The sequence below is a fragment of the Chelonoidis abingdonii genome, chromosome 3, assembly GCF_003597395.2.
Source record: "Chelonoidis abingdonii isolate Lonesome George chromosome 3, CheloAbing_2.0, whole genome shotgun sequence".
In the NCBI taxonomy this organism is placed as follows: domain Eukaryota; kingdom Metazoa; phylum Chordata; order Testudines; family Testudinidae; genus Chelonoidis; species Chelonoidis abingdonii.
In genome coordinates this window covers 112,142,721-112,157,399 of record NC_133771.1, presented here as the reverse complement: position 1 = coordinate 112,157,399, position 14,679 = coordinate 112,142,721, and the positions used below count along the sequence as shown (strand labels likewise).

The window sequence follows — 14,679 nt, the reverse complement described above, 5'->3', positions numbered from 1 at the left end:
TCACTGATTATTTAAAAAACCCAGCCTCCTACCTAAGATCTCAAAAATCTCAGCAACACACAACACCACTGTAATCACAGTAAAAGTGTACATAGCAATGAGGAAAATTGTCTTTTCAAAGTGTTCTGGCACCATGCATCTGGTAATATTAAACTTTTTGTCAAGGGCTCCTGCATCACACCTGTAGAGTGGGTTCACTTGGAAGCCAAAGAGATGACTCTGAAGCCAAAATGCTACAACTTCAAGGACAATCCTTAACAGAACAGAGAGGATATAAAAAACAGTATAGGTGGGCTTTTGGAGGATATCTTCCTGATCGATGTTTCTACATGCAGCATAAAGATGAAACATTGCTCCAGGTACCAGAACCGTCACTAGCTGTAATGCCCAGAATACCTAAAGTGTAGCAGAGACTTTGCTGTCAGATCATGTACACTGCCTTGTGCCAGTTAAAACAGGCACACATCCAAATTTCTTATGAGAAGATTTTTTATATTTATGATATACATTAAAAACAAAAGATCATTTTAATATAACAATCACTGTTACATATTATTCCAGTTTTACAGTTCATTTACATGTAAACATTCTCTTAATTGAAGAATGGTATGAATAAAGTAGGTTACAGTCAATAAATCTTGGGCCTATATACCCTTATTCACATGCGTAGTCCTTATTTGTCTGTATAATTCTAGCTATAGACACTTATATGGCCAAAGTATGAGGCCAAAGTATGAGGCCCAGATCTTCAAAGGTGTTTAGACTCTTAACTTTCACTGAGTTCAGTGGGACTCAGGAAGTAAGCGTAAATTAAGAGCCTTTGCAGATCTCAGTCTGAGTGCTTCACAATCACTGAGGGATTTTATACTCATAACACACGGTGAGTAAGTTAAATGTTCGCTCTCTTTTCTTTGATAGGAGGGGGCACTAAGGCAGATGAGGGGACCTGCTGAAGGTCATACAGAAAATCTATAGCTGAACCAGGAATAAAACACAGGTCTTCTGAGTATCAAGCTAGTGCCCTATCTACTAGGCCAATTTTCCTGTTTGTTTTATAGTTACTGGAATGATCTAGGTGAACAAGGGTGACTTGCATGCGTAAGGAGTTACAGAATCTGGACCTTATTGTCTACAAATATTTCCAAGTCAGAGAATGCTATTTATAGTACATGTATGTACTGATCCTGCAACCTTTATTCCCATGAGTCGAAATCAGTCTGGCTACTTGCAAGGGTAACGAGGGCTCATGTGAATAAAGGCTAAAAGATCAGCCGCTTACTTTGTCACAAATGGAAGTTTATTACAGAAGACTGTGCTGCACTGATGGTCAAACCAGTGTTTCTCAATCTTTTTGATACCAGGGACTGGCTTGCTGCCTTCCTAAACTGTGTCAGGGACATCTCAGGGACTGGCACCAGTCCACAGACCGGTTGTTGAAAAACACTGGTTTAAACTACCACCACATGCTGTTTAATTACTACTCATTATGTAAAATGGGGGAATGAATTTGCTTTCATTTTATGAACCTTTTATCTATTTTCTAAATAATTGGTTGTTTCAATTAAAAGAAAATTTACCTGAGGAGTTATGGGCCTGAACTGATTATAACAGAAGAGATTAACATCCCTCTTGTCCGGCTCACAGCTGAAGTGCAAGGCCTCATTTCCATAAACTGCAAAGCCCAAAACACCAAGGAAAAACATTCGAACTGAGCCAAAGAAAAGGGTATGGAACTGACCAATCACTGTTGGAGGCCTGAGCTGTAACAGTCACAGGATTATGCAGCAGGAAAGACAAAGGCAAAGATGAACAAAGTTATTCTTCCAGTTTCAGGTTGCCTAGAACATTTATTTCAGGTTTTAAAACACCCTTCTCACTCCTTTTTCTCCCTTTTAAAATAACTATTATACAAAGGGTGTTGTGTACATTAAACCAAATAGTGGCTTGAAATATAATCAAAGCCCTTGTTATTGTTTGGGACTGATTTTACTTACTGTTTCTAGTACACTCTCATTTGTATTGTGTCTGTCAGTTATTCTGCTTAACAACTACCCTTCTCTGATTTCAGTAGTGGCTTTACATATCAGCTACATTCATAAAACTCAGTATTCTACAACTACAGACGTCAGGCAGATTGAAAAGGAATTCTTCAATAAAGAGTCAATCAATTTTTATTATCCTATTGATTAAACTAAGATCATTTAACATTTAGTGTCAGAAATTAAACCGGTAGAGTTCTCAAAAGTGGCCTTGCTAGGAACTAGGCTAGGAAATGTTACCTGTTTGCACTATTACTTTGAGTAGTAGTGCTACCTCTTTATTGTCTGTTAGGAAAGCATGGGTTATGTAGTTTTTAAAGTCTGCCTTTGCAGAGAATGCTGTTTTGTTCCTCCATATTTGATTATCAGAACTTTCATCTCCACCCACGTGTATTTGTCATGATAAAGAAAGCAAATTATTTATTTCCCCAGTACCTCTCCTTTCATTATTCACTTAATACTCACACATCCTTCATAGAAGTTCTTGATGTAATTTAAAGACATGTTTTGGAAGATGTTATCCTAGTGCAATTGTGGTGTAAGTCATGCCCTTCATTGCCAATTTGCTGTCATCAGACTGAGTCTGATGCTATTGCTCTCTCATGACCCTTGCTGGGCAAAACACTTGTCACTGCACATTTCACTTTTTATCTCTGGGGCCCCAATCAACCTTACTCTTTCAGGACAAAAAAAAAAAAAGAGCCCAAACAAAAGCAGGGTGCATGTGGTTTGCCTCATAATCCCCCATGAAGGCAGTCAGCAGAAACGTCCAACACCATAATACAGTCACACAATAGACGGGAACAAGTGGCAATGAGCTCCCAACACCACTGTGCTACTTGAGAACTAAAGTAACACACAAAAAAGTGCCCCTTAGGGGTTTCAATCCCGTGGGCTCCCATGAGATACTCGTTCTTTGTGCTCACGTCATTCTCACAAGTGAAATCAGTGAAAACTTAGGAAACACTGAAGCGTTTCACGCACAGGGATCTGCCTGGCAAACAGCAGCTGGAAGGGACTCTCTTCTAAAGTGAAATCCTGGTGTGGGCAAGGCATTCTTGGCAAGATTATTTCTTACATCTGTCTTCTCCCAACGTCTTTCTGCTCATTCGCAAACAGACCGGTCCTTCTGAGAGTCACTAACAAGATCCAACTCATTTGCTAACACGACCCTCCGAGTCCTCTTTACAGCCCCCCTCCCACTATATTTCACCTTTCCAGCTTTCCCCCCTAGCCTGACCCATCCAGAGATTTCAAGGGGGGGCTAGGAAAAGCAGCGCAAGGTGTATTTTCCGGGCTGCACAGCAGCCCGAGGAAGCAGAGGCTTGCGGGACTTTCCCCTCCTTCTGGAATGGAAACCAACTTTTCTGCAGACCTGGACCTAGTGGAAAGTAGCAACAGACGCAATGACGGCGTAGTACGCACCAGCCTCAGCCCCGGCGTTGTGTTGTTGAGGCGTCCCATTCACTTGGGGCTCAAGTCAGGAGCTGCTGTTGGATCCCGCTTCTCCGCGGCAGCCAGCTGGGTCCGTCCAGGGAGAGGAGCAGGGACCATCCTGGAAGAAAGCTGCCGTCCTGCCAGCAGTGCCTTGCCCGCCCAGTGCGCACACAGCAGGGAGGGAGAGAGAGACATCTGTTGTCAGCGCTCCAGTAATCACCCACAGCCCGATGAGTCGCTCCTCCCTACTTCGCCCCCACCTCAGTCAGCAGGGGCTACTGCCCTCAAGCTCAAATTGCTCTAGGGGAAAAGGAGAAAACTGGATCTACCTGCCGATTTCTGCCTCCAAGTGCCCCACACTGCGGCTTCAATAGAGACCACTTTGTCTTTCAGCCACTCAGGCTGAATTGGAACTCGGCAAGTCCTTATACAACCTATTGCAACCTCTCCCTGTTTGTGAAACGTCTCTGATCAAATAATTGTTTCTAGCGCTTTGTTGTAATTATTTAGACTAAATATAGGTAACAGTGTTGCTGTTTCACGCGTCTGTCACACTCAGATATCTGTACAATGTGCATCTCCTTTTTCTCATTCAAGATTAGGTCATAATTTTCTTATCAGATAGAAAATAGAATTAATTAAGTCCCGTGCTGAACAGAAATTATGTTTGAGTAGCAGTCAGGACAATCCTGGCAGGCTGCAGAGAAGCGTTTTACTATAAAAAGAGAAGTTACACATCTCTGCCTGTTTCCATATTAGAAATACATTTCTGCATTACTTAAATTCACATTGAGCAGGGCTGATGGCTTATTAATATGATTTACATGACAACATTTATAGCATAATAACTTAATTTTTTAAATAGGAGAGTGAAACATAACAGGAACTTGTAAATAAACCCACATTTGAATGATACATGGCAAAATGCTTCAGATGTAAGACCTTAAATTCAATTACACAAAAACTATAAGTCCTTGAATAATTACTAAGTATAAGTAACATTATTTATTTGCATAGCACCTCAAGTGTACTGCATAGTTTAAAGAGCATCGGAAGGACGTGGAACAGCCCCTGAACGGTTCACAGTTTTAAATATAAGAAATAACTCGTGATCAAACATTTTTACATATCCTAATTAGTGAATTCTGTAGAGCAGGAAACAAGGGATCTGAAGTTTTAAGGTCAGAAGTAAAGCGGGTGAGAAGGAGATCAGAAGCCAGAGGAAGGAAGGGCAGAATTAACACAATGAGAGTTGGAAGAAGGTGATCACAGACTTCAGAACTAGATGTTTTAAAATAGGAGTATCGCATTTTTGTGTCACTTAAATGAGTATGGGATGTTTATCGTCTTCCACTTTTGACATCTCGAACAATGAACACTTACATGCTGAGCTGATGTAAAAGTATTATCACGCCTGCTTTACACTCAGGCCACGTCTACACTACGGAATAATATCGAATTAGCTAAAATCGGTTTCTTAAAACTGATATTATAAAGTCGAGTGTGCGCACACTAGGCACGTTAATTCGATGATCCGCGTCCATGATCCAAGGCTATCGTCGATTTCTGGAGTGGTGCACTGTGGGTAGCCATTCCGTAGCTATCCCATAGTTCTTCAGTCTCCTCCGCCCTTGGAATTCTGGGTTGAGAGCCCGTGCCTGATGGGCAGAAATCATTGTCAAGGTGGTTCTGGGTACAGCCTCACCCCTCCCTTTGTGAAAGCAGCAGACAACGTTTTGTGCCTTTTTCCCTGGGCGAACTGAGCAAACGCCATAGCACAGCAAGCATGGACCCTGCTGATATCAGTAACGCTATCGTGAACGTTGTCAACACCTCGCGCACTCTCGTGCTGTCTATGCTGAGCCATGAACTGCAAAGGCAGGAGGAGAGGAGGAGGCAGCTACGGCAGCGCGGCGACGAGAGCGATGAGGACATGGACACTGAATTCTCCCTAACCGGGGCCCCTGCGTTTTGGAGCTACTGCTGGTAATGGGGCAGGTTCTACCCATTGAACGCCGATTTTGGGCGCGGAAACAAGCACAGCTGGTGGGACCGCATAGTTTTGCAGGTGTGGGACGATTCCCAGTGGCTGCAAAACTTTCGCATGCGTAGAGCACTTTCTTTGAACTTGTGACATGCTTCCCCTGCCCTGAAATGCATAATACTAAGATGAGAGCAGCCCTCACAGTGGAGAAGCAAGTGGCAATAGCCCTCTGGAAGCTTGCAACGCCAGACAGCTACCGTCAGTGGAATCAATTTGGAGTGGGCAATCTACTGTGGGGGCTGCTGTGATGCAAGTAGCCAAAGCAATCATTAAGCTGCTGCTACGAAAGGTTGTGACTCTTGGAAATGTGCAGGTGATAGTGGATGCTTTGCTGCAATGGGATTCCCTAACTGTGGGGGCCATAGATGGAACCCATATCCCTATCTTGGCCCCAGAGCACCAGGGCACCCAGTACGTAAACCGCAAGGGGTACTTTTCAATGGTGCTGCAAGCGCTGGTGGATCACAAGGACGTTTCACCAACATCCACGTGGATGGCCAGGAGGGTTCATGACACTCACGTCTTCAGAGCACTACTCTGTTAAAACGGCTGCAGCAAGGAATTACTTCCCAGACCAGAAAATAACCGTTGGGGATGTTTGAAATGCCTGTCGTTATCCTGGTGACTCAGCCTATCCTTGATGCCATGGCTCATGAAGCCATACACAGGCAGCCTGGACAGTGGTCAGGAACTACAGCTGAGCAAGTGCAGGATGGTGGTAGAATGTGCATTTGGCCGTTTTAAAAGGCGCTGGTGAACATTACTTACTCGCTCAGACCTCAGCCAAACCAATGTCCCATTTGTTATTGCTGCTTGCTGTGTGCTCCACAATCTCTGTGAGAGTAAGGAGGAACATTTATGGCGGGGTGGGAGGCTGAGGCAAATCACCTGGCGCTGAGTACGAGCAGCCAGAGACCAGGGCGATTAGAAGAGCACACCAGGAGCGGTGCACATCAGAGAAGCCTTGAAACGAGTTTCAGCACGGGCCAGGGTACGGTGTGACTGCTGTGTTTGTTTCCCTTGATGAACCCTCCCCCTTGATTGACTCATTCCCTGTAAGCAACCCACCCTCCCCTTTACTTACAGCTTGCTGAAGGAAATAAAGTCAGTTCGTTAAAAATCATGTATTTTTATTAAAAGTCATTCAGTATGTTAAAAATCATGTATTCTTCTTAAAAGTCATTCCCTGTAAGCAACCCACCTCCCCTTTGGATGTATTCTTTAAAGTAATTATAAAAGAAGCAGAGAATTATCAAGGTATCCTGACTGCTGTGGTTTTGGGAGAAGGATAGGAGGGAAGGAAAAGGCCATTAAGCTCATTCCAACATAATGACAGTCCTTTTGCTTGGACTGTCCAGGGGGTGGAGTGGGCGGGTGCAGAAAGCCTTCCGCACGCGTTCTTCACACATGGGTGAGGGAGATAGGAACGTGGGGAGCTTGAGGGTGATTAAACATGGGCTGCAGCGGCACTCTGTAACCCCGCTGCTCTTTCCTGAAGATCACCATGCGTCGGAGATATCAGTTTGAGCACGCAGCAGCTACAGGTAGCATCCCACACTGCTGATCTTCCTGCTACACTCTCATCTTGAGCGTCTCTCCTATCCTCCCGTTCACTGGCATCTTTCCTGTACTTTTGCTAGCACGTCCTTCACCATTTCTGATGAGCTCTGTCATTGCGTGTTCCTTCCATGATTTCTGAAGAACATTTCATCTCGCATTTCTTCCTCTCTGCTTATCTGAGCTAGCCTTCGGATGCATAGGAGGCGGACAACTGTGCAGCTGCATGGGGAGGGAAAACAGGGAGAGAAGTATTAGAAAAGATACATTTTACAGAACAATGCTTGTACTCTTTCACAGTGAATAACACTATCCACCTTACATAGCACATGTGATTTCCACCTAACAAGGTCGCATTTTGCATCGTAATATTGAGTGCCTGTGGCTCTGTGTTGCAGATCTCACAGACACAGGTCCAGGCATCCAAATTAAGCTTCCATGTGGCCATGGTAAGGCTTTCTGTTTGACTTCTCCAGCGTTCATATACACAGTAATCTATGATGCCTTGTTCCTGTTAAGGGAACCAGCAAACCCAAACCCCCTCTTTCCCTCCTCCCCACGCATGGCGCTATCATGAAAGATCACTGGTATGATCGTGGCTGGTACTGGGAAGATTCCTGCTCGCCAAACGCTGAGAAACTCAGCGCTATCATTCCTCCCCTCCCCTCACTTTGCTAAGCAAGGAAGGATTAAGCGCTGCCCAGTAGGAAAATCGCCATGTCGCCCCTAATTAAAGTCCTGAATTTCAACCAGGTTACAATGAATGATATAATCTCCTGAGAATACACCCCGCAGGAGCAGAACGTATGTTTCTGGGCCACGTCACCTGGGCCATAGCGGGCTTGTTTGTGAAGCTTATGATCCGAATTCTTTCCTACATGCTTGGGTGAAAAGTGTATACATATGAGACCAAATAGGGACGCTTGCCAGAAATCTTCTTGCAAAAGCTTTTGACCTTCCAAGAGCAATTCATAGAGGATTATTTGGAGGATTTTCGGTCCATCCCCAGGACACGTTAACGATCTTGTCCTGTAACTATACTGACTGCGAATGCTCCCAAGCCCCTGTGTGTTGTGGCAATCAATTCATTAAAACGCGTTGTTTTAAACCATTTTATATTTACAAGGTCACTCACCATTGAGTCGCTCCATGGCTTCACTTCTGGCGTGCTTGTAGGCTGGCTGGACGGTAATTCTGGGTCACAAAAAGCTCCTGGCTGTGGGGCTAATGAGTGCTGTGTGCTTCCAGCAGCTCTTCCTCCTCTTCCTCTTCCTCCTATCTTCTCCCTCTGCAGTATCCTCAGCCCACGAGTTATATTACAACCCCGACCTCTGAATTCACTCCAGAGGTGGTTACTGGTTGCCAGCCCCCTAAAATTGCATGCAGCTCGGCATAGAAGTGCCTAGTATTTCAGCCTGCACCGACTCCGCTTGCTCGTAGCTCTGGTTTTCTGGTTATGCGTGTCTGGCAGTCCTTCATAACTTTTTACTCTGCATAGCGAACTATCACTTGCTGTGGCCTTTTCCTTCCTATAGACTGTTGAATATTGTATAAATACTTTTCTTTCAGTCTTTTGAACGGTATTCTGGTTATGTACACTGATCCTCTCCCCATATAGTGATCAGATCCAGTACTCTTAAGTTCATTCATGGCCCTAGGGCTTTTGACTTTTTCTCACGGAGACCTGCATGTTGCCTGTGCTGTGATGGAGCTTGCGTGTCACCCTTTGTGCGAATTAGAGCTCACGCGGCCAAGCAGCGAAATTGAATTGCAAAAGGTTGCTGCGGCTTTTCTGTTTACCTGGCCTAGTGTCTCAGAGTTCTGATTGCTGTCCAGACCAGAGCGGTCAGTGGTGCACTGTGGGATACCTCCCAGAGGCCAATAACGTCGATTTCCGTCCACACTAACACTATTCCGAAGTAGCAATATCGATTTTAGCGCTACTCCTCTCGTCGGGGAGGAGTACAGAAATCGATTTAAAGAGCCCTTTAAAGAGCCGTTGTAGTGTGGACGGGTACAGCATTAAATCGATTTAACTCTCTTTAAATTGATTTAAACGCGTAGTGTAGACCAGGCCTCACTCTGGAGAGGTGCAGATAATGACATAAGCTCCAGGGCAGGGGAGAACCAAGCCCCGTGATTTTCTGGATATCCCTCTGTCCCTTCACTTTCCCCGCCCTCTCTGCCAAATCCCTTAGTTTAGTCTCCTTCAACCTCTTCCCCTTAAATCTATCTCTCTCCATAAAATATATTCACCCGCTCACTAAGTATTAGTGATCAGAGCAGGTACTACTTGACTGATCTAGATTTGCTCTTAATTTTCACAAATGGGGAAATAACTCTGGGGAGGATTTTTTGTTGTTGTCTCAATTTCCAAGCAACCGCAATGCTGCCAGGCCTTACAGTTTCCTTTACAAAACACCATTTCATGTTCAAGTTTAGCCTAAGGCATTTCTTTTCCAGAAAACACCATGTCTAATATCTGTCAAAGAAATTAAAATTGGAGAAAAACCTGAGAATCCTTAAAGGCCATCAGAACAACCTCTGGAAACTTTAATGTTCTTGGTTCATTTTTAGAAGACTAGCTACCTCAGAAATAATATATTTTTCCATTACATTTTATTAATGTCATTGCAATCCAGCCTGTATTGGCTACATCTACACTAGGAGCTAGGAGTGTGATTCCCAGCTGGCATAGATATACAGGTGCTAGCTCTCCTCCAGCTAGCTTTTTAGTAGTGTAGCAGCAGTAGCAAAGATTAATGATGTCCAATACATCCAAAGGGGTCCTGGCTGGTTTGTTCTCCCTGTGGTTAGCCCTCACCCCAGGTCCCAGTGCTACTGGCTACACTAATATTTTTAGCATAGTAGTTCTGAGAGGTAGCTGGGGTATGTCTACAGGAGCTGGGAATCACACCCTCCGCTCCAGATGTAGAAGTAGCAAGTGATATTATTCTGGGTATAATGTAACTTCCTAGCTGTTACAATGATGTGCACAGAAACACAGCACAGTCATTAAAATTATTTTGCTTGGATTATGTTGGCTGCTGCAACAAAAAATGACTCAAGATGATGACTTTCTAGTCTCCGTAAGAAGAAGATTCCCTAAAACTGTTGCAATTCCATACATCTAGTCCATATTCTGTCCATAGTTTGAGTCTAGGTTAAGCATTTTTGTCTTCCTAATGATAATAATCAGTATCCAGTGAACCTCTCTCATTAAGAGGAATCAGCAAATTGTCTTTTTGTAGGCTGTTGTGCTTTATGCAATATTTTGTGCTTTGTTTTGACACTTTTTATAGCACCAGTGTCTATATTAAGTAGTAACTGAATGGGAAAATTGTACCATTGTCACCACAGAGCAGTTAATTTTTCTATCTTATATTGGCCAGCATTTTTGGACGCACAGAATGTGACTTATAGGTTCCCTCTTTTTTGGTCATGTAAATTGTCTTTTTCTTGAGCTCACTTGCCTGGTGGTAGATCATAAGCATTATACTCTTATATTGTCTTATGATCAAAACTTATTTCAGGGATTGTTGCGTGTTTGATGAATTGTGAGCATCAATGGTAATCTCCTATATGTCAAAGTTCATGTAACAGTTATCTCCAGTAACTTTTTTGTAGACAGTACACTGGTAGTACCATTTCTTCCATTGATATTTCTGTTCATTCAGACTGCTGTTTTAGAACTGCATGGAAGCATTCATATATATTTCTTGTGATTCTGGTATTCTAGTTTACAATATCTATTTTGTCAAAATTGATATGATTTCATGAAAAAAACTTGTTTTAGTCAAAATGGCAAAATTTCTAACCACTTCTACTTAAATACACGCTCTAGTTCAGCCACAGCTATTAGACTTAAAGTCCTCTGACCTGTACTATGCATGAGGTAAAACTAGATGATCACAATGGTCCCTTTTGCCTTAAAATTTCTGAATTTATGAAAACTGTGTGTAACAAATGTTCCTGTACTTTACTTAATTTTTGATTCTGTGCTAAAATTTCCATAGTTTAAGATGTAATTTTGTCCAAAGATGTACCAGTTAATGCAAGAATACTTATCACAACCACTAGTCATTATCTTCTGGGGAAAACCTCTGAAAGAATATAGTACCACATCCCCACAAAGTCTATATGGTGGATCAGTAACTTATTTTGGACCCTCAGAACAGTTATATACTTCTCCCACATAAAAGGAATAGCTCTCTTATAGTAACAAAATCATACTGTAGATCCAGAGATTCCACAAAGATTCTGCAGGCCTGTTGCTGAGGGTCACTGGCAGGTGAGGCCCTCCCCATCAATCACCAATTGCTCTCACAATAGGATGTTAGTCTTGATTCAGCACTCCAGTATTGTTGCTATATCCATGCAGTTGCTTACTGCTGTTTATGTTGACATTTCTTCTTTGGATTCATAACTTCTCTCACCAGACCACTTGAACTTTTCTTCTGGGTCCTCAATGCTGTGTCTTCTCCACTACTCATTCTTTACCAAGCAGCCTTTTCCTTTTTCCTCTAGATTCTGTCTATCATCTGAAGGTAGAATTTAGACTGTTCCCCCAGCACCTTAGTACAGGTTCCCCTGAGGTCTCCTTTTTAAGTACAGGTTCCCATTTGAATTTTTACTCTCTTCTTCTTCTAGTGCCATATTACCCAACCTAGGCATCACCCATATGCCTGATATAGGCCATTCCATTCCAACCTGACCCCATACTCCACGTGCCCCTTTGAAACAAATTTATCCCTATCCCATTATAAACGTTGCACTATCCAATACTTCTAGTCCATCTGTCAGTAATAAACTCCCCATAATTCACAATCATGATATCCTTTGCCCCTTCGACATTTCTTCCTTCATTGAAACTTGCCTGTCCCCTGCCTCTTGAAAAATGTATGCTCTGTATGCAATGCATCTCCTCTCACACTCTTCTCTGCTGCACAGTCCCCTGCTTACATTCTCATATATCCCTGCTGCTGTGCATGCTTTCCTGACCCCAGGTCCTGCTCTCCCCTGCACATATTGCCATTGGTTCACTCTTTCCATGTTCCATGCACATGTGGCCCAGCTTTTGGATTCCCCTACACATATCAGCTTAATGCAGACCTTTTAAAAGTCAATCAAGAGGCCCATTGGTGGCTTCTATGTGTCTGCCAGTACTAGTCCCCCTGGTGCCTCTGGTCTATGCTCCCTGAAAGCGAATCCTATTCCCCCATTTATGTAGCATCACTTCCAGGATTTGCTGGCTCACTAGGAGTGGCTGGACGTGTTCTTTACTGAGGCAGTGAAATATGAAGCCTTGTGAGCAAAAATAGGCAGGATCTTGCATGATACATACCTTGGATATAGATTTTGGCAGCTCTATGGCAACGCAACATATTTGGATCCAGGTTTATTTAGTTCAGCAGACGCAGCTGGATGCATGCTCTACTTATACAGTGGAATGTGTGTGTGTGGGGGGGGGAGAGGGTAGGTGCCAAAATTGCCAAAATGAATCTTCCAGTTCTGGGTTTTGTGACACTGGTCTATACCAGTGTCTGCAAAATTTGGTGTGATAGGAGTTGCTGGACATGGTCTGTATTCAGGTAGTAGAATTTGGGGGCTTGGGTGGAAAAAATGGTAGGGTCTGACACATTCCATGTCCTGAATCTGTGTGTTTTATAATGAGTGAGTATCCATAATTCTTCATATAGTGTTAATGTATACATTTCACAATGGTATTAATCAACAGGGTGTCATTAATTTCATAAAAGACCTTACTTGATACATCTGCATAATTTAGTAATATTGTATACAATCAGTTGATACAATTATTTACCATCTGAGGTTCAGACCCAGCAACAGACTAGCTCCCCCACATGCTAGGTTGATGGCTTTGTTTACCTTTTATGTAAATTTACCTTCACTGCCTCTGTCTGACGACCAGGTGGGTCAGACAAACAAATACACGTTCCTTTGTCCAGGGCAGATTGGGTTTATGCTTGCCCAGCTCATTTTAAGAATATAATTCTAGTACATATCCATAATTCTTTGTGCAATCCGGTACATATACCATGGAATAATATTAATAATCAGAGTTAAGTTTTCCAAAGATATCTTATATGACACCTTTTATATACAGATTATGACAACAATGTGTAGTGAGTATGCCAGGCTTGACAAGAGGTGTTGACATAGGGTAGTGAGTCACTAATGGGCCACTGTGTCACATATACACAACATGGAAATATAACATTTTCAAAAAAGTATAGGCTCACAAATTAGCACTAGCACTACAATTGCATGCACAAGTCATGCAGAAGGATAAATAGGCATATAATTAGCCATTTGAAAATGACAATCTAGTAAGAGAGCACACACCCATGGATATGCTTTTCACATGTGTTTCAACCCAAAGCTAGATCTTAACACACAGCTCAGGTACCTAGGCTAGCATCATGATGAGGAGTAGCTTTCCTCTCCCACAAAGGCTACTGAGCTGTATTACACAGAGGTAACTCCAATCCAGTGACCAGAGTAGCCTTTGCAGTACCTTTTGCAGCCCTTTCAGGGAGAGAACTGGAGAATCCACTCAACAGTAATTCCCCAGTTTTGCATATGGTCTATCCCTTGCCACCCTCACCCCACTCCACACACACACTTTTTGCCCTATCTGCTGTAACAGGACCACAGTGCAATATATTTCATGGTTAGAAGGGGGAGCTGGATTTGACCTATTATGCTTGTGTAATTGCACTGCTCCTTTTTGGAAAGCCAGCCATGAATGCCAGGTGAACTTTATAGGAAAGTCACAAAGTTTGACAGTTCTCAGAATTAAAAACAAAAGACCAAAGTTATAGTCCAGTGAAAGTATTAGTGGCATTTTTCTAAAGGTTGATGACATCCCTGGTAATTAATCTTCAGTTTTCTTGTCTCTCTAAGTTCCTGTTACATTTTTATGATGCCACTTGTAATATTTTTGACCTCTCAGCAGCTGAAAGAAACTTGATACATATTCACTTCATCAGAATTACACATTGTGCAAGCTCCTTTATTTCTATCACATATTTCCAGTTGTCAAGTCAACCACAGAGTCAGGTTATGCTCACACACATCTCAAACCATGACAAGATATCAGGCTGCCAGTCATTAGAGATGAGTTCAATATTTTTATCAGGCATTTGTTTATCAACCTCCACCTGTTCCAAGATCACACACACACACACACACAAAGAGAATTTTATGAACATCTACTCCTCACTAGTGAAAATGTGAAATTTATTTTTCATGTTGAATGGCTGTGAGAATTTATGACACATTTTCTTGTTACTTTGTTGAATTTCAAGCTGGTTTTGATTGGTCATAAGTCACATGGCTCCTGCTTAATGGAACCTTCCTTGTAGTTTGGAAGGTTGGCAAAGAGTCGTATTGACTTATTTTCTGAGCGGGAGTAGCTATGTGTTTTGACATGGTTGTCGGATATGAGGTGGGGGGAAGGAAGCGGAAGATTGGCAGCAGGAAGGGATTCTGTGCTCTTTGAGAGACAGTGTCACTTGTTAACCCTTGCAGGTTCATCCAAGATTTTAGGGGAGCAGGCCCCCCTTCACCACACATCTC

At 42.9% G+C, this 14,679-nt stretch overlaps 1 protein-coding gene across 1 annotated transcript; it reads right to left on the bottom strand.

Moving 5' to 3' along the window:
• Positions 1-3,503, bottom strand: GJE1 (gap junction protein epsilon 1). The gene is made up of 3 exons (XM_032795055.1): positions 3,465-3,503; positions 1,578-1,760; positions 1-396 (listed from the first exon to the last, which is right to left on the bottom strand). Exons 1-3 carry the CDS (start codon positions 3,501-3,503, stop codon positions 1-3), a joined length of 618 nt encoding a protein of 205 aa, XP_032650946.1.
• Positions 3,504-14,679: the final 11,176 nt, after the last annotated feature.

What these genes read in the sequence shown, in the direction of transcription:
- GJE1 (XM_032795055.1), bottom strand. Translation starts at nt 3,503, where the DNA reads ATGGGACGCCTCAACAACACAACGCCGGGGCTGAGGCTG. An exon ending in CAACGCCGGGGCTGAGGCTG is followed by an intron (nt 1,761 to 3,464) that starts GTGCGTACTACG and finishes TGACTGTTACAG; the next exon opens with CTCAGGCCTCCAACAGTGAT. An exon ending in TCAGGCCCATAACTCCTCAG is followed by an intron (nt 397 to 1,577) that starts GTAAATTTTCTT and finishes GCTACACTTTAG; the next exon opens with GTATTCTGGGCATTACAGCT.